The following is a 26098-nucleotide window of genomic DNA, read 5'->3' on the forward strand; positions in this document are numbered from 1 at the left end:
TACAACACATCACTCATCACCTATCTACAACACATCACTCATCATTTATCTACAACACATCACTCATCACCTATCCACAACACATAACTCATCATTTATCTACAACACATAACTCATCACTTATCTACAACACATCACTCATCACCTATCTACAACACATCACTCATCACTTATCTACAACACATCACTCATCACCTATCTACAACACATCACTTATCACTTATCTACAACACATCACTCATCACCTATCTACAACACATCACTCATCACCTATCTACAACACATCACTCATCACTTATCTACAACACATCACTCATCACTTATCTACAACACATCACTCATCACTTATCTACAACACATCACTCATCACATATCCACAACACATCACTCATCACTTATCTACAACACATCACTCATCACCTATCTACAATACATCACTCATCACCTATCTACAACACATCACTCATCACTTATCTACAACACATCACTCATCACCTATCCACAACACATCACTCATCACTTATCTACAACACATCACTCATCACCTATCTGCAATACATCACTTATCACCTATCCACAACACATCACTCATCACTTATCTACAACACATCACTCATCACCTATCTGCAATACATCACTTATCACCTATCCACAACACATCACTCATCACTTATCTACAACACATCACTCATCACTTATCTACAACACATCACTTATCACCTATCTACAACACATCACTCATCACCTATCTACAACACATCACTCATCACCTATCCACAACACATAACTCATCATTTATCTACAACACATCACTCATCACCTATCTACAACACATCACTCATCACCTATCTACAACACATCACTCATCACCTATCTACAACACATCACTCATCACCTATCTACAACACATCACTCATCATTTATCTACAACACATCACTCATCACCTATCCACAACACATAACTCATCATTTATCTACAACACATAACTCATCACTTATCTACAACACATCACTCATCACCTATCCACAACACATAACTCATCATTTATCTACAACACATAACTCATCACTTATCTACAACACATCACTCATCACCTATCTACAACACATCACTCATCACTTATCTACAACACATCACTCATCACCTATCTACAACACATCACTTAGCACTTATCTACAACACATCACTCATCACCTATCTACAACACATCACTCATCACCTATCTACAACACATCACTCATCACTTATCTACAACACATCACTTATCACTTATCTACAACACATCACTCATCACCTATCCACAACACATAACTCATCATTTATCTACAACACATAACTCATCACTTATCTACAACACATCACTCATCACCTATCTACAACACATCACTCATCACTTATCTACAACACATCACTCATCACCTATCTACAACACATCACTTATCACTTATCTACAACACATCACTCATCACCTATCTACAACACATAACTCATCACTTATCTACAACACATCACTCATCACTTATCTACAACACATCACTCATCACTTATCTACAACACATCACTCATCACATATCCACAACACATCACTCATCACTTATCTACAACACATCACTCATCACCTATCTACAATACATCACTCATCACCTATCTACAACACATCACTCATCACTTATCTACAACACATCACTCATCACTTATCTACAACACATCACTCATCACCCATCTACAATACATCACTCATCACCTATCTACAACACATCACTCATCACTTATCTACAACACATCACTAATCACCTATCTACAATACATCACTCCTCACTTATCTGCAACACATCACTCATCACCTATGTACAACACATCACTCATCACCTATCTACAATACATCACTCATCACCTATCTACAACACATCACTCATCACCTATCTACAACACATCACTCATCACCTATCTACAACACATCACTCATCACCTATCTACAACACATCACTCATCACCTATCTACAACACATCACTCATCACCTATCTACAATACATCACTCATCACCTATCTACAACACATCACTCATCACCTATCTACAACACATCACTCATCACTTATCTACAACACATCACTCATCACCTATCTACAATACATCACTCATCACTTATCTACAACACATCACTCATCACCTATCTGCAATACATCACTTATCACCTATCTACAACACATCGCTCATCACTTATCTACAACACATCACTTATCACCTATCTACAACACATCACTCATCACCTATCTACAACACATCACTCATCACCTATCTACAACACATCACTCATCACCTATCTAAAACACATCACTCATCACCTATCTACAACACATCACTCATCACCTATCCACAACACATCACTCATCACTTATCTACAACACATCACTCATCACTTATCTACAACACATCACTCATCACTCATCTACAACACATCACTCATCACCTATCCACAACACATCACTCATCACTTATCCACAACACATCACTCATCACTTATCTACAACACATCACTCATCACCTATCTAGAACACATCACTCATCACCTATCTACAATACATCACTCATCACCTATCCACAACACATCACTCATCACCTATCTACAATACATCACTCATCACCTATCTACAACACATCACTCATCACCTATCCACAACACATCACTCATCACTTATCTACAACACATCACTCATCACTTATCTACAACACATCACTCATCACTCATCTACAACACATCACTCATCACCTATCCACAACACATCACTCATCACTTATCCACAACACATCACTCATCACTTATCTACAACACATCACTCATCACCTATCTAGAACACATCACTCATCACCTATCTACAATACATCACTCATCACCTATCCACAACACATCACTCATCACTTATCTACAACACATCACTCATCACCTATCTACAACCCAACACTCCTCACTTATCTACAACACATCACTCATCACTTATCTACAACACATCACTCATCACTTATCTACAACACATCACTCATCACTTATCTACAACACATCACTCATCACTTATCTACAACACATCACTCATCACTTATCTACAACACATCACTCATCACTTATCTACAATACATCACTCATCACTTATCTACAACACATCACTCATCACTTATCTACAACACATCACTCATCACTTATCTACAACACATCACTCATCATCTATCTACAATACATCACTCATCACTTATCTACAACACATCACTCATCACTTATCTACAACACATCACTCATCATCTATCTACAATACATCACTCATCACTTATCTACAACACATCACTCATCATGTTGGCTCTGTGTTAGAAGGTTATTACCATTAACATATTCTACAATCGCATCTCTTAGAAAACCCTCAGAAATCTCACCCACCACCGATGTTACTTACAGGCCTATTGATCCCTTTTGACCCTTTTTTACTATCTTTACCCTTTTTGTTAAGCACCAGTCCTGTGGAACAATCCCTGTCATTATAGAATCTTTAAATATAAAGAATAAGTGTCTGTCTAGCACGGTACTTCATTTGTGTATAGCTCTAGGATGGATGCCACCTGGGCCCGGTGAGTTGTGTTTTAATGTTACTAAGGCGGCACCGTAAAATCTGGAGAATTACATAATCCCTTCCCTTGTCCTTTGACTTTGGATTTTCCTGTGTAAATACAGTAAAGAAGAAGGAATTTAGTAGATTGGCCTTTTCCTCCTCCTCCTCCACAATTACCCCCAGATTATTTCTTAGGGGACCAACACTTTCAGTTTTAAGTTTCCTTTTATTTATGTAGGTGAAGAATATTTTGGGGTTCTTTTTACTTTCTATAGCAGTCATTAAATATTATTTCTTGTGTGCAGAATTAATGTCTCTCTTTATAATTTTTTAATACCTCCCCACTACCTTCTTTTTTTAGTAGTCTGAATGCTTTCACCTTATCATTTATTGCAGCCCTAACTCTTTTGGTTGACCAAACTGGTCTTCTCCTATTTCGAACACATTTGAACATTTCTCACCTATGCGCAACACAGCACTGATCACAACACACATTTCTGACTGCCATTAATCCACAGTGACACGGACCCATGTCTCATGATTGGGGGACCCATGTCTCATGATTGGGGGACCCATGTCTCATGATTGAGGGACCCGTGTCTCATGATTGGGGGACCCGTGTCTCATGATTGGGGGACCCGTGTCTCATGATTGGGGGACTCCTGTCTCATGATTGGGGGACCCGTGTCTCATGATTGGGGGACCAGTGTCTCATGATTGGGGGACCCGTGTCTCATGATTGGGGGACCCGTGTCTCATGATTGGGGGACCAGTGTCTCATGATTGGGCGACCCGTGTCTCATGATTGGGGGACCCGTGTCTCATGATTGGGGGACCCGTGTCTCATGATTGGGGGACCAGTGTCTCATGATTGGGGGACCCGTGTCTCATGATTGGGGGACCAGTGTCTCATGATTGGGCGACCCGTGTCTCATGATTGGGGGACCCGTGTCTCATGATTGGGGGACCCGTGTCTCATGATTGGGGGACTCGTGTCTCATGAGAACTGCGGTCCTGTTAACTTTCGTTTAAATTATGATGAATGTCCTTAGTGGGGAAACCTGCATATAAATTCAAGCCCATATTACTGGTAGCATTTGTTTCTCCAGTAATAGGTATGCTTTACCACCTTTATCACCCTATAACCTGCCATAGTGATATATAAACGACAGTCCTGTCTGCTTTATTATCGTACAGTAAAGAGCGCGGTGACCACTATGGTTGATCTGTCAGGTTGTCCCGTCAAGCAGTGAGAATTAAATCCAAAGGATAGGGGATAAGATGTATGACGCAGGAGTCCCACATTCTGTACTGGGTGCTGCCTCCGAGACGGGGACGTGACATCATGGTCACAACCCCTAGTCACGCCCCTCCATTCATGTCTATGGGAGGGGGCGTGACGTCACCACGCCCCCTCCCATTGACATCAATGGAGGGGCGTGGTGTGACATCACAAGGGGCGTGGCTGTGATGTCATGTCCCCATCTCGGAGGCAGCGCCCAGCACAGAATGCAAGATCCCTGCGATCATGGATCTTATCCCCTAGCCATTATACCCCTTTAAAGGAGTAGTCCAGTCCTGAAAAAGGACTAAGGATAGGGAATAAGTTTCAGATAGCGGGGGTCCGACTGCTGGGACCCCCCGTGATCTCTCAAATGGGGCCACGGCTCTCCGGCCCGATAGCATGTGTTGACCACCGCACAAAGCAGCAGCCGATACGCCCCCTCAATACAGCGCTATGGCAGAGTCGGAGATTGCCAAAGGCAGCGCTTCAGCTCTGCGCTGTGGTCGACACGCCCCCTTCCTGCGGATTGCCGGGGCCCCGTACAGGAGATTGCGGGGGGTCCCAGCAGTCTTAGGATAGGGGATACGTTTTTCAGGACTGAACTACTCCTTTAAGAAACCGGGGAGCCCCACCCTCCTCCTCCTCTTCTCTCCTTATATTTTATGGCCTGAGTCGCGCAGAATTGTATTATTTTAGGGTTATTTTTGTGATGACTGAGCGGACGCCTCAGCTCTTTCTGTATCGTTCTGCGCGCACAACATCTGACGGGATAATGTAGAAATATACGGCATAAATCTCACTAGATGAGAGGCCGCGGAAAATTCATCTCAAGCAGGAAACGTTAACATAATACATGAATATTACCTATAATGAGCTTTACCGCTGCTTTACCGCCATTGGTGGCGACACTCATGACCCCCCCCCCCTGCTATGTGTTCAGCATAAGGACTTGTCCAAAACACTATTCCGTCTTTGTAATTGAAGTCGCCCCAGAAATATTATAAATGTGATCTGTCTAAGGAACAATGGGAATTAAAGCGCAAGTGTTCAGACCGCGGCGGGATTCTCATGGAGTCTGTCGTGTGGAATAAGGAAATGGCAGAAATGACAAGGCCGCATTTGAGGAGTCGGTAGAGGCAGTGATCATCACCATTATGTACCCCCCCCCAGGTCCTCCTATTAGGTGGAGCGGCCTTTGGGTACTTCTCAGGCCCTGGGTGCAACTGCTACCTATATGCCCCAATTGAAATAATCAAAGTTTAAAATGAGTTGTCCCAATATTACTTGTTACCCTATGTATCAGCACTGAATGGTGGGGGTCAGGCCGCTTCCATTGCCACTGATCATGAGAACAGAGATCAGTTGTCTCCCAAATTAAAGTGGTACTCTGGTGGAAAACATTTGTTTTTTAATCAACTGGTGCCAGAAAGTTCATCCTTTCAGTACTTATCAGCTGCTGTATGCTACAGAGGTAATTATTTTCTTTTTGAATTGATTTTTGTCTTGTCCACAGTGCTCTCTGGTGACACCTGATGCCCATACCAGGAACTGTCCAGAGCAGGAGAAAATCCCCATAGCAAACCTTTGCGGCTCTGGACAGTTCCTGACACCAACAGAGGTGTCAGCAGAGAGCACTGTGGACAAGACAAAAAAGAAATTCAAAAAGAAAAGAATTTCCTCTGTAGCATACAGCTGCTTAAAAGCACTGGAAGGGTAAAGATTTTTTTTAAGAGAAGTAATTTAGAAATCTTTTTAACTTTCTGGCATCAGTTCATTTAAAAAAAATAATAATAATTTCAACCGGAGTACCCCTTTAATGGTGCAGCAACGCACACGCTCGGCCGTCCAGTTCAGCACTTAGCAATGTTCGTAAGTCCCATAGAGAATCAATGGAGCAGTGGCTGAGCCTTTGTGCTGTCGTTTCATTCCCTCGGGGGGCATTGTTTGGATGGGTGGGGTTCCCAGCAGTCAGGTGATCATCTAGTTACCCTCTTTCCTTTGGATTGGGGATAACCTTTAATCCTGGGATAACCCTTTTAGGGGCAAATATGCTATGGGGCTTGTAGTGTGATGGGACTCTGTTATAGTGATACCTGCAGCTACCACTAGGGCAGCTCACTGTAGATTTATTCAGCTCTTATTGAGATTTTTTATTTTAATATCAATGATATCACCTAAAGGGGTACTCTGCTGCCCCAGCGTTCGGAACATTTTGTAGCAGGTCGCGGGGTCGTGACATCACGGTGATGTCAAGCCACGCCTGCTCAATGCAAGTCTATGGGAGGGGGCGTGGATAGGGATAAGATGTCTAGGGGCGGAGTACCCCTTTAATAAAGGGGTTGTCCAGACTCCAAAGCTTTTGTTACAACATTTCCTGCTCTGACTCTTCCCAGGTACCATCTGCTTCTGTGCTTTCTGGTCCCTCTCTGTAAAGACCTATTACTGCTGCATCCAATCACTGGTAGGAACAGTGACCTCAACACCCAGTGATTGGCCGCAGTGGTCACATGTCCATGTCAAACGGGACCAGGAAGTAGGGAAGGGTCAGAGCAGGAGTGGAGGGAGATCCGTAAGGTGAGTATAGATTTCTTTTATTTTCCCCCAGTAACTATATTGTGACTGTATCTGATCACGTGACCCCCTTGTCTGATCACATGATTCTCTATTAGGTGCCGTCTGCGACCATGCTGTCTAATGCGTCCTATATGCGTATGATACGATGGGCGTCCTGGAACCCGCTCCTTAACCCGGGATCTTCAGAAGTGACCTTACCCCTACAAGGAGGACCTCACCCTAATCCCGGCAACAGCCTTGTATATAAAATACCACCAAGTAGCATGAGCTCAGATGAGGTGAGAATGTTCTCTATGTTGTTTTTAATTCACTGTGACTTTATTTCTTTATTACTCATATCATCTTGTTTGTGCTTTATAAGATGCCAGTGATTTGTCCTAAAGGGAACCTGTCAGCTTCAATTCACCTTCTTATCTGCTGACCCTGTAAGATGCACATGAGGTCTGTCATATATGTCTGAGCTTCTATAACCTAGAAGACAGCTGTATCTTCTCATGTGCCAAGTGTCAAAGGGGCGTTTCCAAGTGCTGGGGACTGGAGCACCTCCCCCTCCCATCCCTGTCAGCTGGAAGCCAAGCCCTGTTTAATAAATCTCCATATACTGGGGGAGCCTTAGTTAAAACTAACTGAGAAAAATGTAATACTATAAAATGCCCTGAAAGCCTAAAAATAACACATGAAAAGGTCACCGAGAGTTGTGACTTGAGTTACAAAGTCAGCTCTGCTACCTCTGATCCATTATACGTGTCCGGCCGCGGCTCCTTCCAATATGTCATTTGTATTTTCAGGTGCAGCAGGTGGAGGCCGGTTCCTTGTATTTTAGCTTTAATATTCGCCCAGAACATCACATGGGGAATATGGCGGAATCTGTGGAGAGTTTACCTGAGGAGCTGCGCCAGTCCAAGAGGAAAGTCCCCGCGGTGCATGGTGAGTGCGGCTAATATGTTATATCCCGTGCCCGCTCCCTGCCTGATCATGTGTCTGGGATCCTTTTGGCAGAGGAAGTCATTCTCGCTGGCAGCCATAGTACTTCTTAGAGGCTTCTTTCCCTTCCTTATTATTTGTCCTTAAAGGGGTACTCCACCCCTAGACATCTTATCCCCTATCCAAACGATAAGATGTCTAATCGCAGGGGTCCGGCCGCTGGGGACCCCCGCAATCTCCCTGCTGTTCATATAGAGCCCAGGGTGCAGTGCTGGAGGCTTGGGACGTCACGCCCCCTCCCATAGACTTGCCTTGAGAGGGCGTGGCCGTGACATAACGAGCCTCCGCCCCACATCGCCAGTCATGCGATATGGAGTGAAGTTCGCTCTGTGCGCCAGATGTCTGCGGTGCTGCAGTCGAGATTGCAGGAGTCCTTAGCAGCGGGTCCCCTGCAATCAGACATCTTATCCCCTATCCTTTGGTTGATTTCACTGGAAGCAATTGTTTAGGGATTTCTCGTACCCACGTGTGACAAATGGCATAAAAAGGGGATTGACTGACAGGGGCCTTTATATGTGTGTACATGGAGAGACCCATCAACCAGGATCCGCACTACCCCTGTGGTCTTGATTGACAGATCCGCCCCCTCGTGACGCCATGCCTCGTGCCCCCTCCATTCATGTCTATTGGAGGGGGGGTGTTTCCGGGACTGGTCACACCACAAACCCCTCCATTCACACCACAATCTGTCTGTGCGGGTCCTGCGTAGAGTTCGCAGGGGGTCCCAGCAGTGAACCCCCCGCGATCAGACATCTTATCCCCTATCCAGAATACCCCTTTAATTAATTTTCCATTTCACAGCTCTGCGCTATGAAGGCGGGGCGCCGGCTCACCCGGCTCCCACAGTTAATATTGTGAAAAAGAAACCTCCCCAAATTTGAAAAATAATATAATAATTTATTTAAATATGAAGATGTCATTACTCAGTACAATTGGCCCCACGAATAACAAGAAGAAGCCTCATTTGGGTTTGTTGATAGAAACATAAAAGAAGGCGAGGAGGAAACGAGGAAAATTGGCTTTGTAGTGAAGGGGTTAAACACTCCATTATACAATGATTACTCTTTATTTGCTGCCCCTGCAGTCTATCCCTTTAATTCGCTGTAATTCTTCCCCTTGGCCTCCGATCCGTTTTTTGTGCTTCTTGTGTTTAATCGGCCGCACATTTTTCCCCCTTATTTTTCATCCGGCAGCCAGAAGTTAATGGAGAGAGTTTAGAAGTTTGATGGGCGCGTTATTGAGCAGATGGTGCTGCCTCATTGCAGAGTGACCCGCCATTCTCTGGTGCATTCGGTTAATTGATATGTCACGTCAGATGTCGTATAGGCAATTTATTGCGCGGTTGCTTTGGAGAAACTTGTGAAAGTCAAATGTTATCGCTGTTACTTGGAAATCTCCTTTTTTTGTTTCCTTGATTTTACATTTAATTTTTGCTTCTTTTTATTTATTTTAATACATTAGACCAGATACTGAATCCTGCAAAAAAGATAGTGTTCAGCCTCCTCTGCGTCCCGGACAGGGGTTCTCCAGTCCCTCTTTAAAGGGGTACTCCGGTGGAAAACTTTTTTCTTTTTTACATCAACCGGTGCCAGAAAGTTAAACAGATTTGTAAATTTCTTCTATTAAAAAAAATCTTAATCCTTCCAGTACTTTTTAGCTGCTGAATACTACAGAGGAAATTCTTTTCTTTTTGGAATACAGAGCTCTCTGCTGACATCACAAGCACAGTGCTCTCTGCTGACATCTCTGTCCATTTTAGGAACTGTCCAGAGCAACATATGTTTTCTATGGGGATTTTCTCCTACTCTGGACAGTTCCTAAAATGGACAGAGATGTCAGCAGAGAGCACTCTGCTTGTGATGTCAACAGAGAGCACTGTGCTCGTGATGTCAGCAGAGAGCACTGTGTTCCAAAAAGAAAATAATTTCCTCTGTAGTATTCAGCAGCTAATAAGTACTGGAAGGATTTAGATTTTTTAATAGAAGTAATTTACAAATCTGTTTAACTTTCTGGCACCAGTTGATTAAAAAAAAAAAAAAATTCCACCGGGGTACCCCTTTAAAGATCCACAGCAATGGAGAAAAAAGTCCAGCGCAGGCTCCATGCAATTTTCTTTATTTATAAATCAACACACATGGACAATGCACCTTGTGCATTGTCCATGTGTGTTGATTTATAAATAAAGAAAATTGCATCGAGCCTGCGCTGGACTTGTTTCTCCATATACTGAATCCTGTTTTTAATTATCTTGACCCGATAGAAGACACACAGCGACTTTATAACTGTTCTCTAATGCTACAAAAAGTTACGGATACGGGTTTTTTATTTAAATCTTATGAATAGTTTATTTCTATTTGCTTTCAGATACAATGATTCAAATTATTTTCCCAAGGCTGTAATTTGACTTTCCTCCACCAGAGGTCACTGTGTCACTGCGCTTAGATTTCTGCTTTGTGTTTGCTGGAACTTCTGCTGTATAACATGTAGTTATTTTGAATACAGATATAGTTAGGTGGACACCGCTGGTCATAAATACAAGAAAATAAAAGATCACCACATGTGTTAATGCAAAAGAGTACAGCTCCACGTGAGGTGATTTGTGCAAGCGGCTGAGCGAGTTTTAGGAGGTGATATTGAAAGACAGAAGACTTTACAAGATCATCTGCCGTAAAAATTGTCCTGACAGGTAGCAGGTGATATATATGGAGATTTATATATATATATATATATATATATATATATATATATATGCACTGCTCCAAAAAATAAAGGGAACACTTAGACAACACAATGTAACTCCAAGTCACTGACACTTGTGTGAGATCCCACTGTCCACTCAGGAAGAACACTGATTGACAATCAATTTCACATGGAACAGACAACAGGTGGAAATTATAGGCAATTAGCAAGACACCCCCAATAAAGGAGTGGTTCTGCAGGAGGTGACCACAGACCACTTCTCAGTTCCTATGCTTCCTGGCTGATGTTTTGGTCACTTTTGAATGCTGGCTGTGCTTTCACTCTAGTGGTAGCATGAGACGGAGTCTACAACCCACACAAGTGGCTCAGGTAGTGCAGCTCATCCAGGATGGCACATCAATGCGAGCTTTGGCAAGAAGGTTTGCTGTGTCTGTCAGCGCAGTGTCCAGAGCATGGAGGCGCTACCAGAAGACAGGCCAGTACATCAGGAGACGTGGAGGAGGCCGTAGGAGGGCAACAACCCAGCAGCAGGACTGCTACCTAACCCTATGTGCAAGGAGGAGCAGGAGGAGCACTGCCAGAGCCCTGCAAAATGACCTCCAGCAGGACAAATGTGCATGTGTCCACTCAAACGGTCAGACACAAACTCCATGAGGGTGGTATGAGGGCCCGACATCCACAGGTGGGGGTTGTGCTTACAGCCCAACACCGTGCAGGACGTTTGGCATTTGCCAGAGAACAACAAGATTGGCAAATTCACCACTGGCGCCCTGTGCTCTTCACAGATGAAAGCAGGTTCACACTGAGCACATGTGACAGACGTGACAGAGTCTGGAGACGCCTTGTAGAACGTTCTGCTACCTGCAACTTTCTCCAACATGACCGGTTTGGCGGTGGGTCAGTAATGGTGTGGGGGGGGGCCTTTCTTTGGGGGGGCTGCACAGCCCTCCATGTGCTTGCCAGAGGTAGCCTGACTGCCATTAGGTACGAGATGAGCTCCTCAGACCCCTTGTGAGACCATATGCTGGTGCGGTTGGCCCTGGGTTCCTCCTAATACTAGACCTCATGTGGCTGGAGTGTGTCAGCAGTTCCTACAAGAAGAAGGCATTGATGCTATGGACTGGCCGCCCGTTCCCCTGAATTCGATTGGGCACATCTGGGACGTCTCGCTCCATCCACCACAGACTGTCCAGTGAATTACACTGTGCTGGGACGGGGCCCGCTATAGACTATATGCAGACTATAGTGATGTCACAGGAGATCAGGTGACTGCAGACTATAGTGATGTCACAGTAGATCAGGTGACTGCAGACTATTGTGATGTCTCAGGAGATCAGGTGACTGCAGACTATAGTGATGTCACAGGAGATCAGGTGACTGCAGACTATAGTGATTTCACAGGAGATCAGGTGACTGCAGATTATAGTGATGTCTCAGGAGATCAGGTGACTGCAGACTATAGTGATGTCACAGGAGATCAGGTGACTGCAGACTATAGTGATGTCACAGGAGATCAGGTGACTGCAGATTATAGTGATGTCACAGGAGATCAGGTGACTGCAGACTATAGTGATGTCACAGGAGATCAGGTGACTGCAGACTATAATGATGTCACAGGAGATCAGGTGACTGCAGACTATAGTGATGTCACAGAAGATCAGGTGACTGCAGACTATAGTGATGTCTCAGGAGATCAGGTGACTGCAGACTATAGTGATGTCACAGGAGATCAGGTGACTGCAGACTATAGTGATGTCACAGGAGATCAGGTGACTGCAGACTATAGTGATTTCACAGGAGATCAGGTGACTGCAGATTATAGTGATGTCTCAGGAGATCAGGTGACTGCAGACTATTGTGATGTCTCAGGAGATCAGGTGACTGCAGACTATAGTGATGTCACAGGAGATCAGGTGACTGCAGATTATAGTGATGTCACAGGAGATCAGGTGACTGCAGATTATAGTGATGTCACAGAAGATCAGGTGACTGCAGACTATAGTGATGTCACAGGAGATCAGGTGACTGCAGATTATAGTGATGTCTCAGGAGATCAGGTGACTGCAGACTAAAGTGATGTCACAGGAGATCAGGTGACTGCAGACTATAGTGATGTCTCAGGATATCAGGTGACTGCAGATTATAGTGATGTCACAGGAGATCAGGTGACTGCAGACTATAGTGATGTCACAGGAGATCAGGTGACTGCAGACTATAGTGATGTCACAGGAGATCAGGTGACTGCAGACTATAGTGATGTCACAGTAGATCAGGTGACTGCAGACTATAGTGATGTCACAGGAGATCAGGTGACTGCAGACTATAGTGATGTCACAGGAGATCAGGTGACTGCAGACTATAGTGATGTCACAGAAGATCAGGTGACTGCAGACTATAGTGATGTCACAGGAGATCAGGTGACTGCAGACTATAGTGATTTCACAGGAGATCAGGTGACTGCAGACTATAGTGATGTCACAGGAGATCAGGTGACTGCAGACTATAGTGATGTCACAGGAGATCAGGTGACTGCAGACTATAGTGATGTCATAGGAGATCAGGTGACTGCAGACTATTGTGATGTCACAGGAGATCAGGTGACTGCAGACTATAGTGATGTCACAGGAGATCATGTGACTGCAGATTATAGTGATGTCACAGGAGATCAGGTGACAGCAGATTATAGTGATGTCACAGGAGATCAGGTGACTGCAGACTATAGTGATTTCACAGGAGATCAGGTGACTGCAGATTATAGTGATGTCACAGGAGATCAGGTGACAGCAGACTATAGTGATGTCACAGGAGATCAGGTGACTGCAGACTATTGTGATGTCACAGGAGATCAGGTGACTGCAGACTATAGTGATGTCACAGGAGATCATGTGACTGCAGATTATAGTGATGTCACAGGAGATCAGGTGACAGCAGACTATAGTGATTTCACAGGAGATCAGGTGACTGCAGACTATAGTGATGTCATAGGAGATCAGGTGACTGCAGACTATTGTGATGTCTCAGGAGATCATGTGACTGCAGACTATAGTGATGTCTCAGGAGATCATGTGACTGCAGACTATAGTGATGTCACAGGAGATCAGGTGACTGCAGACTATTGTGATGTCTCAGGAGATCAGGTGACTGCAGACTATAGTGATGTCACAGGAGATCAGGTGACTGCAGATTATAGTGATGTCACAGGAGATCAGGTGACTGCAGATTATAGTGATGTCACAGAAGATCAGGTGACTGCAGACTATAGTGATGTCACAGGAGATCAGGTGACTGCAGACTATAGTGATGTCTCAGGATATCAGGTGACTGCAGATTATAGTGATGTCACAGGAGATCAGGTGACTGCAGATTATAGTGATGTCACAGGAGATCAGGTGACTGCAGACTATAGTGATGTCATAGGAGATCAGGTGACTGCAGACTATTGTGATGTCTCAGGAGATCATGTGACTGCAGACTATATCTAATAGTGATCAGTGAGTGTCTGCTTTGTGACTGATCCTCCTTTGCACATTGGTCACAGTGAATAATATGGATTCTGGCAGTGGTATAGTTCCTGGCAGCGGCTGCCTGTATCTTGGAGGCTGCTCCTGTTGTTGTGGGATTATCTGCAGGGAGTGTTCACCCGCAGTGTTTCCATATGTTGTGTATGTGATCCCGGTGCTCGTCTCCTCCAGCAGATGCTTTATAGTGGAGGTTTAGGATGAACGTGACTCTTCATTATGGGTTTTCTCTTATGATCTGTCATAATGCCGCCTGTTCTGTGCCGATCCCCACCTGCTCCTTCTCCACTCCATACACTTGTCTGCTTACCTTTTTTTCTTCACATATTGAAGGTTTACCCCTTAAAGGGATTGTCTCATGAAGACCACCCCTGTCCATAGCAGAACATCATGGAGGGAGGTCCACCACCCCTGTCCATAGCAGACCATCATGGAGGGAGGTCCACCACCCCTGTCCGTACCAGAACATCATGGAGGGAGGTCCACCACCCCTGTCCATAGCAGAACATCATGGAGGGAGGTCCACCACCCCTGTCCATAGCAGACCATCATGGAGGGAGGTCCACCACCCCTGTCCGTACCAGAACATCATGGAGGGAGGTCCACCACCCCTGTCCATAGCAGAACATCATGGAGGGAGGTCCACCACCCCTGTCCATAGCAGACCATCATGGAGGGAGGTCCACCACCCCTGTCCGTACCAGACCATCATGGAGGGAGGTCCACCACCCCTTTCCGTACCAGACCATCATGGAGGGAGGTCCACCACCCCTGTCCGTACCAGAACATCATGGAGGGAGGTCCACCATTTAGGACCATACATGGACAGCCATTCCTACCCTAACAGTATACCCATAAAGTACTAGACCCTGCAGGGTGTTCTGATTCTACTGTTTTATTTAGATCAAGCATTTTTAGTCCAGGTCACCAACCTGTGGCTCTACAGCTATTGCAGAACTACAACCCTCAGCATGCTGGGAGTTTTACTGTTGCTGGAGAGCCAAGGGTTTAGAGCTATGGAGTTTAAAAATGAGCCCCACACACTTACAATAGGGTTCAATGCAAAAGACAGATGTTGCAAATCACCTTCGCCTCATGTCAATATTGCTTAAAAAAATGCACTTTTAGGGTACAGTCTCGCCTAGCGCATCCACAGTATTTAATGCTGCACATGTGCCAATGGCAGTCAGAAGTCAGCTCCCTGCTGTAGCTCTGTGTGTCAGCTCATAGCGGGGCATTTCCAGCTGCGCATCGTTCACTCTTGTGACTGCCGTCGGCCCATCTGCATTGTGAAATGCGCTCCGGATGTGCTACGTGTAACCCTGCCCTTTAGAAGAAAAGGACCTCAACCCACTTATAAGTCTAATCAGTTCACCTGGGGGACCTCCAGCACCAGCAGCCTAATACCATGACCAGGTGCAGTGATGTGACTCCATCCGCTCTCACTCTACAAACCCACTGGATTCATGGGAAATTTAGGCAGCATTGGGAATTCATTTCAACAGTGGAATTGCAATTAGTATGGCTGAAAACTCCTGCCTGCCACATTAGTTAAAACAGGTAAGCACACTACTGCACTCTGCTGCATTATATAAGTGAGAGAAAAAACTAACAAAATAATATTTATTCCTGGAGTGCTGCTTTTAAGTACAGATAGAAAACAGATGGATATGTACTGCTTCATTTTTGCATCACACTATCTAAGATGACAAACTCCGATCTGCTACATCTGTCATTGATTTCAGTGACCAGACAATACAGTGGACTGTGGGACCCCTAATATCTTCCCTCTTTCCTGGTGCCTCCCCCTTATATATGATGGCTCCTTGGCTCTGGGTATCCGGGCTCTTACATTTTACAAGCCAAATGTTAGTAAAGATATTATGGTCATTTTGAGGTCCTCCAAGATTGATCATAAAATTCATATAAATGGAGTTTATGAGGCTTGTAATCTCCCTGATGCAAATATTATGACCTCCTTAAAGCTAAAGCCAACATCCTCCAGCCAAATATTTTTTTTCCTTGTGGACTTTTAGATAATTCTATAGGGATTTGCTGCGGTGAATGGTTTTGTTACCGGTGCAGATATTTTCTTTAGCCCAATGTTTTCCAACTAGGGAGCCTCCAGCTGTTGCAAAACTACAATTTTCAGCATGCCTGAACACCCAAAGGTTGTCTGGGCACGCTCGCAGTTGTAGTTTTGCAACAGCTAGAAACGCACTGGTTTGAAAACATTGCCTTAGCCTGGGGCTACGAACAGACACAGATTTTTGTCCTGAAAAAAATATATACTACAATATGTCCTGATCCCATAGAGATAGCAGCAGTATACAGATAGAGCTGGAGGGGAGGTGTATAACTACTATATATCCTGATCCCATAGATATAGCAGCAGCAGTATACAGATAGAGCTGGAGGGGAGGGGTATGCCTACTATATATCCTGATCCCATAGATATAGCAGCAGCAGTATACAGATAGAGCTGAAGGGGAGGTGTATAACTACTATATATACTGATCCCATAGAGATGGCAGTAGTAAACAGATAGAGCTGGAGGGGAGGTGTATAACTACTATATATCCTGACCCCAAAGATATAGCAGCAGCAGTATACAGATAGAGCTGGAGGGGAGGGGTATGCCTACTATATATGGTGATCCCATAGAGATAGCAGCGGCAGTATACAGATAGAGCTGGAGCGGAGGTGTATAACTACTATATAACCTGATCCCACAGAGATAGAAGCAGCAGTATACAGATAGAGCTGGAGGGCAGGTGTATAACTACTATTTTTTTCTGATCCCATAGGGATAGCAGCAGCAGTATACAGATATTGCTGGAAGGAAAGGTAAATAAATACTGTATATTCTGATCCCATAAAAATAGCAGCAGTATACAGATAGAAATGGATGGGAGGTGTATAACTACTATATATACTGATCCCATAAAGATAGTAGCAGCAGTATACAGATAGAAATGGATGGGAGGTGTATAACTACTATATATACTGATCCCATAAAGATAGTAGCAGCAGTATACAGATAGAAATGGATGGGAGGGTTATAACTACTATATATCCTGATCCCATAGAGATAGCAGCAGTAAACAGATAGAGCTGGAGGGGAGGTGTATAACTACTATATACACTGATCCCATGGAGATAGCAGCAGTATACAGATAGAGCTGGATGTGAGGGTTATAACTACTATATATCCTGATCCCATGGAGATGGAGCTAGAGAGAAGGTGTATAATTACTATATATATATATATGTATATATATATATATATATATATATCTCCTGATCCTATAGACATAGCTGCAGCAGTATACAGATAGAGCTGGATGGGAGGGTTATAACTACTATATATGCTTATCCCATACAGATAGAGCTAGAGAGAAGGTGTTTAATTACTATATATATATATATATATATATATATATATCTCCTGATCCCATAGACATAGCTGCAGCAGTATACAGATAGAGCTAGAGGGGGAGGGGTCTGCTGATGTCATCCTGTAGTTCACAAGAAGTCAGCTGACCCAGGACTGACCACTCCTCTGACACATTAAACACTGATTTTCTGTGGCTCAGACTGGAGATAACATGACCCATTTACAGTATTAAAATGTATAGATGCAGCTATGCTAGAATAAAACTAGAATGGAGCTGTATGACTAGTGATGGGGAGTGTGCATGATATGGGAATATGATATACCAGAATATGATATACCAGGAGAGAATATTCTCTGTGTTTTTTCCTCTTATCACCGTTCTTCAGATTCACCAGAATAAACACATAACAGTCGTGTACTAGGCAAGAAAACGCTAAAAATATAAACATATTATATAGTTACATTTAAGAAGGTAAATGGAGTAATAACAATTTACCATCACAGAAGTAAATCGCCGTTAAGTAATTATATTAGAGGTTTCAAAAAGAGGCAAATTATATAAAATAGTGTCTATCAGCCGACCGTGTCGCGGATCAATGGCGTTTAAACCTGAAATGACCTTGAGATGGAATAATCAGCTCGGATTCATCCAGCATCAAAGAAAGAAAGAGAATGAAAATGCGTGTAAGATTGACCTGTTCCTGGCTGCACAGAGAGGGCTATAAATTCCCTTTAAGTAAGTTCTGCCTCTGACAAACTCCGCTAAAGAATATACGATACAATCCGCGCCAAGATATTTCTATAATATGGAATACAATGACTTGTCCCCATGTAATTAAACACTCCGCCAATTCTGGTTTGCAGTTTACACAGGCAAATTCAGCATGTCTCAGCTGATGTCACCTACAGTAGTGTCCTGTCCTTGGTTCCTTGGCTCCTAGTACTCAGGTACTCAGATACCTCCAGGACTTACAGTAGAATAGAAAGGTACATTAACCATACAGTCGCAAGAACAACTATGTGAAAGAACCTACCAGTTCTCCTCTGAATGATTTAGCAGTTTATTGGCAGACTTCAGCTGGTCCTGTACATGAGCTTACTCCACAGATGGTCCTGTATATGATCTTTCTCCACCAGATGGTCCTGTACATGATCTTTCTCCACCAGATGGTCCTGTACATGATATTTCTCCATCAGATGGTCCTGTACATGATCTTTCTCCATCAGACGGTCCTGTACATGATCTTTCTCCATCAGACGGTCCTGTACATGATCTTTCTCCATCAGACGGTCCCGTATATGATCTTTCTCCATCAGACGGGCCTGTACATGATCTTTCTCCATCAGACGGTCCCGTACATGATCTTTCTCCACCAGACGGGTCTGTACATGATCTTTCTCCATCAGACGGTCCCGTACATGATCTTTCCCCATCAGACGGTCCTGTACATGATCTTTCTCCATCAGACGGTCCTGTACATGATCTTTTTCCATCAGACGGTCCTGTACATGATCTTTCTCCATCAGACCGTCCTGTACATGATCTTTCCCCATCAGACGGCCCTGTACATGATCTTTCTCCATCAGACGGTCCCGTACATGATCTTTCTCCACCATACAGGCCTGTACATGATCTTTCTCCATCAGACGGGCCTGTACATGATCTTTCTCCATTAGACGGGCCTGTACATGATCTTTCTCCATCAGACGGGTCTGTACATGATCTTTCTCCATCAGACGGTCCTGTACATGATCTTTCTCCATCAGACGGCCCTGTACATGATCTTTCTCCATCAGACGGGCCTTTACATGATCTTTCTCCATCAGACGGGCCTGTACATGATCTTTCTCCATCAGACGGCCCTGTACATGATCTTTCTCCATCAGACGGTCCTGTTCATGATCTTTCTCCATCAGATGGCCCTGTACATGATCTTTCTCCATCAGACGGCCCTGTACATGATCTTTCTCCATCAGACGGGCCTTTACATGATCTTTCTCCATCAGACGGGCCTGTACATGATCTTTCTCCATCAGACGGCCCTGTACATGATCTTTCTCCATCAGACGGTCCTGTACATGATCTTTCTCCATCAGACGGTCCTGTACATGATCTTTCTCCATCAGACGGTCCTGTACACGATCTTTCTCCATCAGACGGCCCTGTACATGATCTTTCTCCATCAGATGGGCCTTTACATGATCTTTCTCCATCAGACGGGCCTGTACATGATCTTTCTCCATCAGACGGCCCTGTACATTATCTTTCTCCATCAGACGGTCCTGTACATAATCTTTCTCCATCAGACGGCCCTGTACATGATCTTTCTCCATCAGACGGCCCTGTACATGATCTTTCTCCATCAGACGGGCCTTTACATGATCTTTCTCCATCAGACGGGCCTGTACATGATCTTTCTCCATCATACAGTCCTGTACATGATCTTTCCCCGTCAGACAGGCCTGTACATGATCTTTCTCCGTCAGACGGTCCTGTACATGATCTTTCTCCATCAGACGGTCCTGTACATGATCTTTCTCCATCAGACGGGCCTGTACATGATCTTTCTCCATCAGATGGTCCTGAACATGATCTTTCTCCATCAGACGGTCCCGTATATGATCTTTCTCCATCAGACGGGCCTGTACATGATCTTTCTTCATCAGACGGTCCCGTACATGATCTTTCTCCACCAGACGGGTCTGTACATGATCTTTCTCCATCAGACGGTCCTGTACATGATCTTTTTCCATCAGACGGTCCTGTACATGATCTTTCTCCATCAGACGGTCCTGTACATGATCTTTCCCCATCAGACGGGCCTGTACATGATCTTTCTCCATCAGACAGTCCCGTATATGATCTTTCTCCATCAGACGGGCCTGTACATGATCTTTCTTCATCAGACGGTCCCGTACATGATCTTTCTCCACTATACAGGCCTGTACATGATCTTTCTCCATCAGACGGGCCTGTACATGATCTTTCTCCATCAGACGGGTCTGTACATGATCTTTCTCCATCAGACGGCCCTGTACATGATCTTTCTCCATCAGACGGTCCTGTACATGATCTTTCTCCATCAGATGGCCCTGTACATGATCTTTCTCCATCAGACGGGCCTGTACATGATCTTTCTCCATCAGACGGGCCTTTACATGATCTTTCTCCATCAGACGGTCCTGTACATGATCTTTCCCCGTCAGACAGGCCTGTACATGATCTTTCTCCGTCAGACGGTCCTGTACATGATCTTTTTCCATCAGACGGTCCTGTACATGATCTTTCTCCATCAGACGGTCCTGTACATGATCTTTCCCCATCAGACGGGCCTGTACATGATCTTTCTCCATCAGACAGTCCCGTATATGATCTTTCTCCATCAGACGGGCCTGTACATGATCTTTCTTCATCAGACGGTCCCGTACATGATCTTTCTCCACTATACAGGCCTGTACATGATCTTTCTCCATCAGACGGGCCTGTACATGATCTTTCTCCATCAGACGGGTCTGTACATGATCTTTCTCCATCAGACGGCCCTGTACATGATCTTTCTCCATCAGACGGTCCTGTACATGATCTTTCTCCATCAGATGGCCCTGTACATGATCTTTCTCCATCAGACGGGCCTGTACATGATCTTTCTCCATCAGACGGGCCTTTACATGATCTTTCTCCATCAGACGGTCCTGTACATGATCTTTCTCCATCATACAGTCCTGAACATGATCTTTCCCCGTCAGACAGGCCTGTACATGATCTTTCTCCGTCAGACGGTCCTGTACATGATCTTTCTCCATCAGACGCTCCTGTACATGATCTTTCTCCATCAGACGGGCCTGTACATCATCTTTCTCCACCAGACAGGCCTGTACATTATCTTTCTCCATCAGACGGGCCTTTACATGATCTTTCTCCATCAAACGGTCCTGTACATGATCTTTCTCCATCAGATGGTCCTGTACATGATCTTTCTCCATCAGACGGTCCTGTACATGATCTTTCCCCATCAGACGGGCCTGTACATGATCTTTCTCCATCAGACGGCCCTGTACATGATCTTTCTCCATCAGACGGGCCTTTACATGATCTTTCTCCATCAAACGGCCCTGTACATGATCTTTCTCCATCAGACGGTCCTGTACATGATCTTTCTCCATCAGACGGGTCTGTACATGATCTTTCTCCATCAGACGGCCCTGTACATGATCTTTCTCCATCAGACGGCTCTGTACATGATCTTTCTCCATCAGACGGGCCTTTACATGATCTTTCTCCATCAGACGGGCCTGTACATGATCTTTCTCCATCAGACGGCCCTGTACATGATCTTTCTCCATCAGACGGGCCTTTACATGATCTTTCTCCATCAGACGGGCCTGAACATGATCTTACCCCATCAGACGGTCCTGTACATGATCTTTCCCCATCAGGCGGGCCTGAACATGGGCTTTCTCCTTCAGGCGGTCCTGGACATGATCTTTCACCATCAGACGGGCCCGTACATGATCTTTCCCCATCAGACAGTCCTGTACATGATCTTTCTCCATCAGACGGTCCTGTACATGATCTTTCTCCATCAGACAGTCCTGTACATGATCTTTCTCCATCAGACGGTCCTGTACATGATCTTTCTCCATCAGACGGTCCTGTACGTGATCTTTCTCCATCTTTCTCCATCAGATGGTCCTGTACATGATCTTTCCCCATCAGACGGTCCTGTACATGATCTTTCTCCATCAGATGGTCCTGTACATGATCTTTCCCCATCAGATGGTCCTGTACATGATCTTTCTCCATCAGACGGTCCTGTACATGATCTTTCCCCATAAGACGGTCCTGTACATGATCTTTCTCCATCAGATGGTCCTGTACATGATCTTTCCCCATCAGATGGTCCTGTACATGATCTTTCTCCATCAGACGGTCCTGTACATGATCTTTCTCCATCAGACGGTCCCGTACATGATTTTTCTCCACCAGACGGTCCCGTACATGATCTTTCTCCACCAGACGGTCCTGTACATGATCTTTCCCCATCAGACGGTCCTGTACATGAACTTTCTCCATCAGACGGGCCAGTACATGATCTTTCCCCATCAGACGGTCCTGTACATGATCTTTCTCCATCAGACGGGCCTGTACATGATCTTTCTCCATCACACGGGCCTGTACATGATCTTTCTCCATCATACAGGCCTGTACATGATCTTTCTCCATCATACAGTCCCGTACATGATCTTTCTCCACCAGACGGTCCTGTACATGATCTTTCTCCATCAGACGGCCCTGTACATGATCTTTCTCCATTAGCCGGGCCCGTACATGATCTTTCTCCATCAGACGGCCCTGTACATGATCTTTCTCCATCAGACGGCCCTGTACATGATCTTTCTCCATCAGACGGGCCTGTACATGATCTTTCTCCATCAGACGGGCCTGTACATGATCTTTCTCCATCAGACGGGCCTGTACATGATCTTTCTCCATCAGACGGCCCTGTACATGATCTTTCTCCATCAGACGGGCCTGTACATGATCTTTCTCCATCAGACGGCCCTGTACATGATCTTTCTCCATCATACAGTCCTGTACATGATCTTTCTCCATCAGACGGTCCTGTACATGATCTTTCTCCATCAGACGGTCCTGTACATGATCTTTCTCCATCAGACGGGCCCGTACATGATCTTTCTCCATCAGACGGCCCTGTACATGATCTTTCTCCATCAGACGTGCCTGTACATGATCTTTCCCCATCAGACGGCCCTGTACATGATCTTTCTCCATCAGACGGTCCTGTACATGATCTTTCTCCATCAGACGGTCCTGTACGTGATCTTTCTCCATCTTTCTCCATCAGATGGTCCTGTACATGATCTTTCCCCATCAGACGGTCCTGTACATGATCTTTCTCCATCAGATGGTCCTGTACATGATCTTTCCCCATCAGATGGTCCTGTACATGATCTTTCTCCATCAGACGGTCCTGTACGTGATATTTCTCCATCAGACGGTCCTGTACATGATCTTTCTCCATCAGATGGTCCTGTACATGATCTTTCCCCATCAGACGGTCCTGTACATGATCTTTCTCCATCAGATGGTCCTGTACATGATCTTTCCCCATCAGATGGTCCTGTACATGATCTTTCTCCATCAGACGGTCCTGTACATGATCTTTCCCCATAAGACGGTCCTGTACATGATCTTTCTCCATCAGATGGTCCTGTACATGATCTTTCCCCATCAGATGGTCCTGTACATGATCTTTCTCCATCAGACGGTCCTGTACATGATCTTTCTCCATCAGACGGTCCCGTACATGATTTTTCTCCACCAGACGGTCCCGTACATGATCTTTCTCCACCAGACGGTCCTGTACATGATCTTTCCCCATCAGACGGTCCTGTACATGAACTTTCTCCATCAGACGGGCCAGTACATGATCTTTCCCCATCAGACGGTCCTGTACATGATCTTTCTCCATCAGACGGGCCTGTACATGATCTTTCTCCATCACACGGGCCTGTACATGATTTTTCTCCATCATACAGGCCTGTACATGATCTTTCTCCATCATACAGTCCCGTACATGATCTTTCTCCACCAGACGGTCCTGTACATGATCTTTCTCCATCAGACGGCCCTGTACATGATCTTTCTCCATTAGCCGGGCCCGTACATGATCTTTCTCCATCAGACGGCCCTGTACATGATCTTTCTCCATCAGACGGCCCTGTACATGATCTTTCTCCATCAGACGGGCCCGTACATGATCTTTCTCCATCAGACGGCCCTGTACATGATCTTTCTCCATCATACAGTCCTGTACATGATCTTTCTCCATCAGACGGTCCTGTACATGATCTTTCTCCATCAGACGGTCCTGTACATGATCTTTCTCCATCAGACGGGCCCGTACATGATCTTTCTCCATCAGACGGCCCTGTACATGATCTTTCTCCATCAGACGTGCCTGTACATGATCTTTCCCCATCAGACGGCCCTGTACATGATCTTTCTCCATCAGACGTGCCTGTACATGATCTTTCTCCATCAGACGGCCCTGTACATGATCTTTCTCCATCAGACGGTCCTGTACATGATCTCTCTCCATCAGACGGTCCTGTACATGATCTTTCCCCATCAGACGGTCCTGTACATGATCTTTCTCCATCAGACGGTCCTGTACATGATCTTTCCCCATCAGACGGTCCTGTACATGATCTTTCTCCATCAGACGGGCCCGTACATGATCTTTCTCCATCAGACGGGCCTGTACATGATCTTTCTCCATCAGACGGGTCTGTACATGATCTTTCTCCATCATACAGTCCTGTACATGATCTTTCTCCATCAGACGGTCCCGTACATGATCTTTCTCCATCATACAGTCCTGTACATGATCTTTCCCCGTCAGACAGTCCTGTACATGATCTTTCTCCATCAGACGGCCCTGTACATGATCTTTCTCCATCAGACGGGCCTGTACATGATCTTTCTCCATCAGACGGTCCTGTACATGATCTCTCTCCATCAGACGGTCCTGTACATGATCTTTCCCCATCAGACGGTCCTGTACATGATCTTTCTCCATCAGACGGTCCTGTACATGATCTTTCCCCATCAGACGGTCCTGTACATGATCTTTCTCCATCAGACGGTCCTGTACATGATCTTTCTCCATCAGACGGGCCTGTACATGATCTTTCTCCACCATACAGGCCTGTACATGATCTTTCTCCATCAGACGGTCCTGTACATGATCTTTCTCCATCAGACGGTCCTGTACATGATCTTTCTCCATCATACAGTCCTGTACATGATCTTTCTCCATCACACAGGCCTGTACATGGGCTTTCTCCATCAGTTTTCAGAAAAACACCCCTTTTTCCCCTTAAAAAAAAACCCTGTGACATGACATTGAAAAAAGTATAAGTAGTTGGGATCAGCGAGTGGTTAAAAAAAGTATCGGTACTGACACTCAGTGTTTAACAAATGGTATCAGGACATCTCTATCAAAAACTTATTACAGCA

At 44.9% G+C, this 26098-nt stretch overlaps 1 protein-coding gene across 2 annotated transcripts in view; it reads left to right on the forward strand.

Annotated features, from left to right (window-relative positions):
* The window catches only part of NPHP4 (nephrocystin 4), a 292086-nt gene that overhangs the window by 133170 nt on the left and 132818 nt on the right, over window positions 1–26098 (forward strand). For both annotated transcript variants that reach the window (XM_056544490.1, XM_056544489.1), the window contains 2 exons: window positions 7551–7733; window positions 8244–8382. In XM_056544490.1, coding sequence (XP_056400465.1) covers window positions 7551–7733; window positions 8244–8382 — 322 coding nt within the window. The remainder of the gene's footprint in view (window positions 1–7550; window positions 7734–8243; window positions 8383–26098) is intronic.

The sequence above is a fragment of the Hyla sarda genome, chromosome 10 (genome assembly GCF_029499605.1).
Source record: "Hyla sarda isolate aHylSar1 chromosome 10, aHylSar1.hap1, whole genome shotgun sequence".
Classification (NCBI taxonomy): Eukaryota; Metazoa; Chordata; class Amphibia; order Anura; family Hylidae; genus Hyla; species Hyla sarda.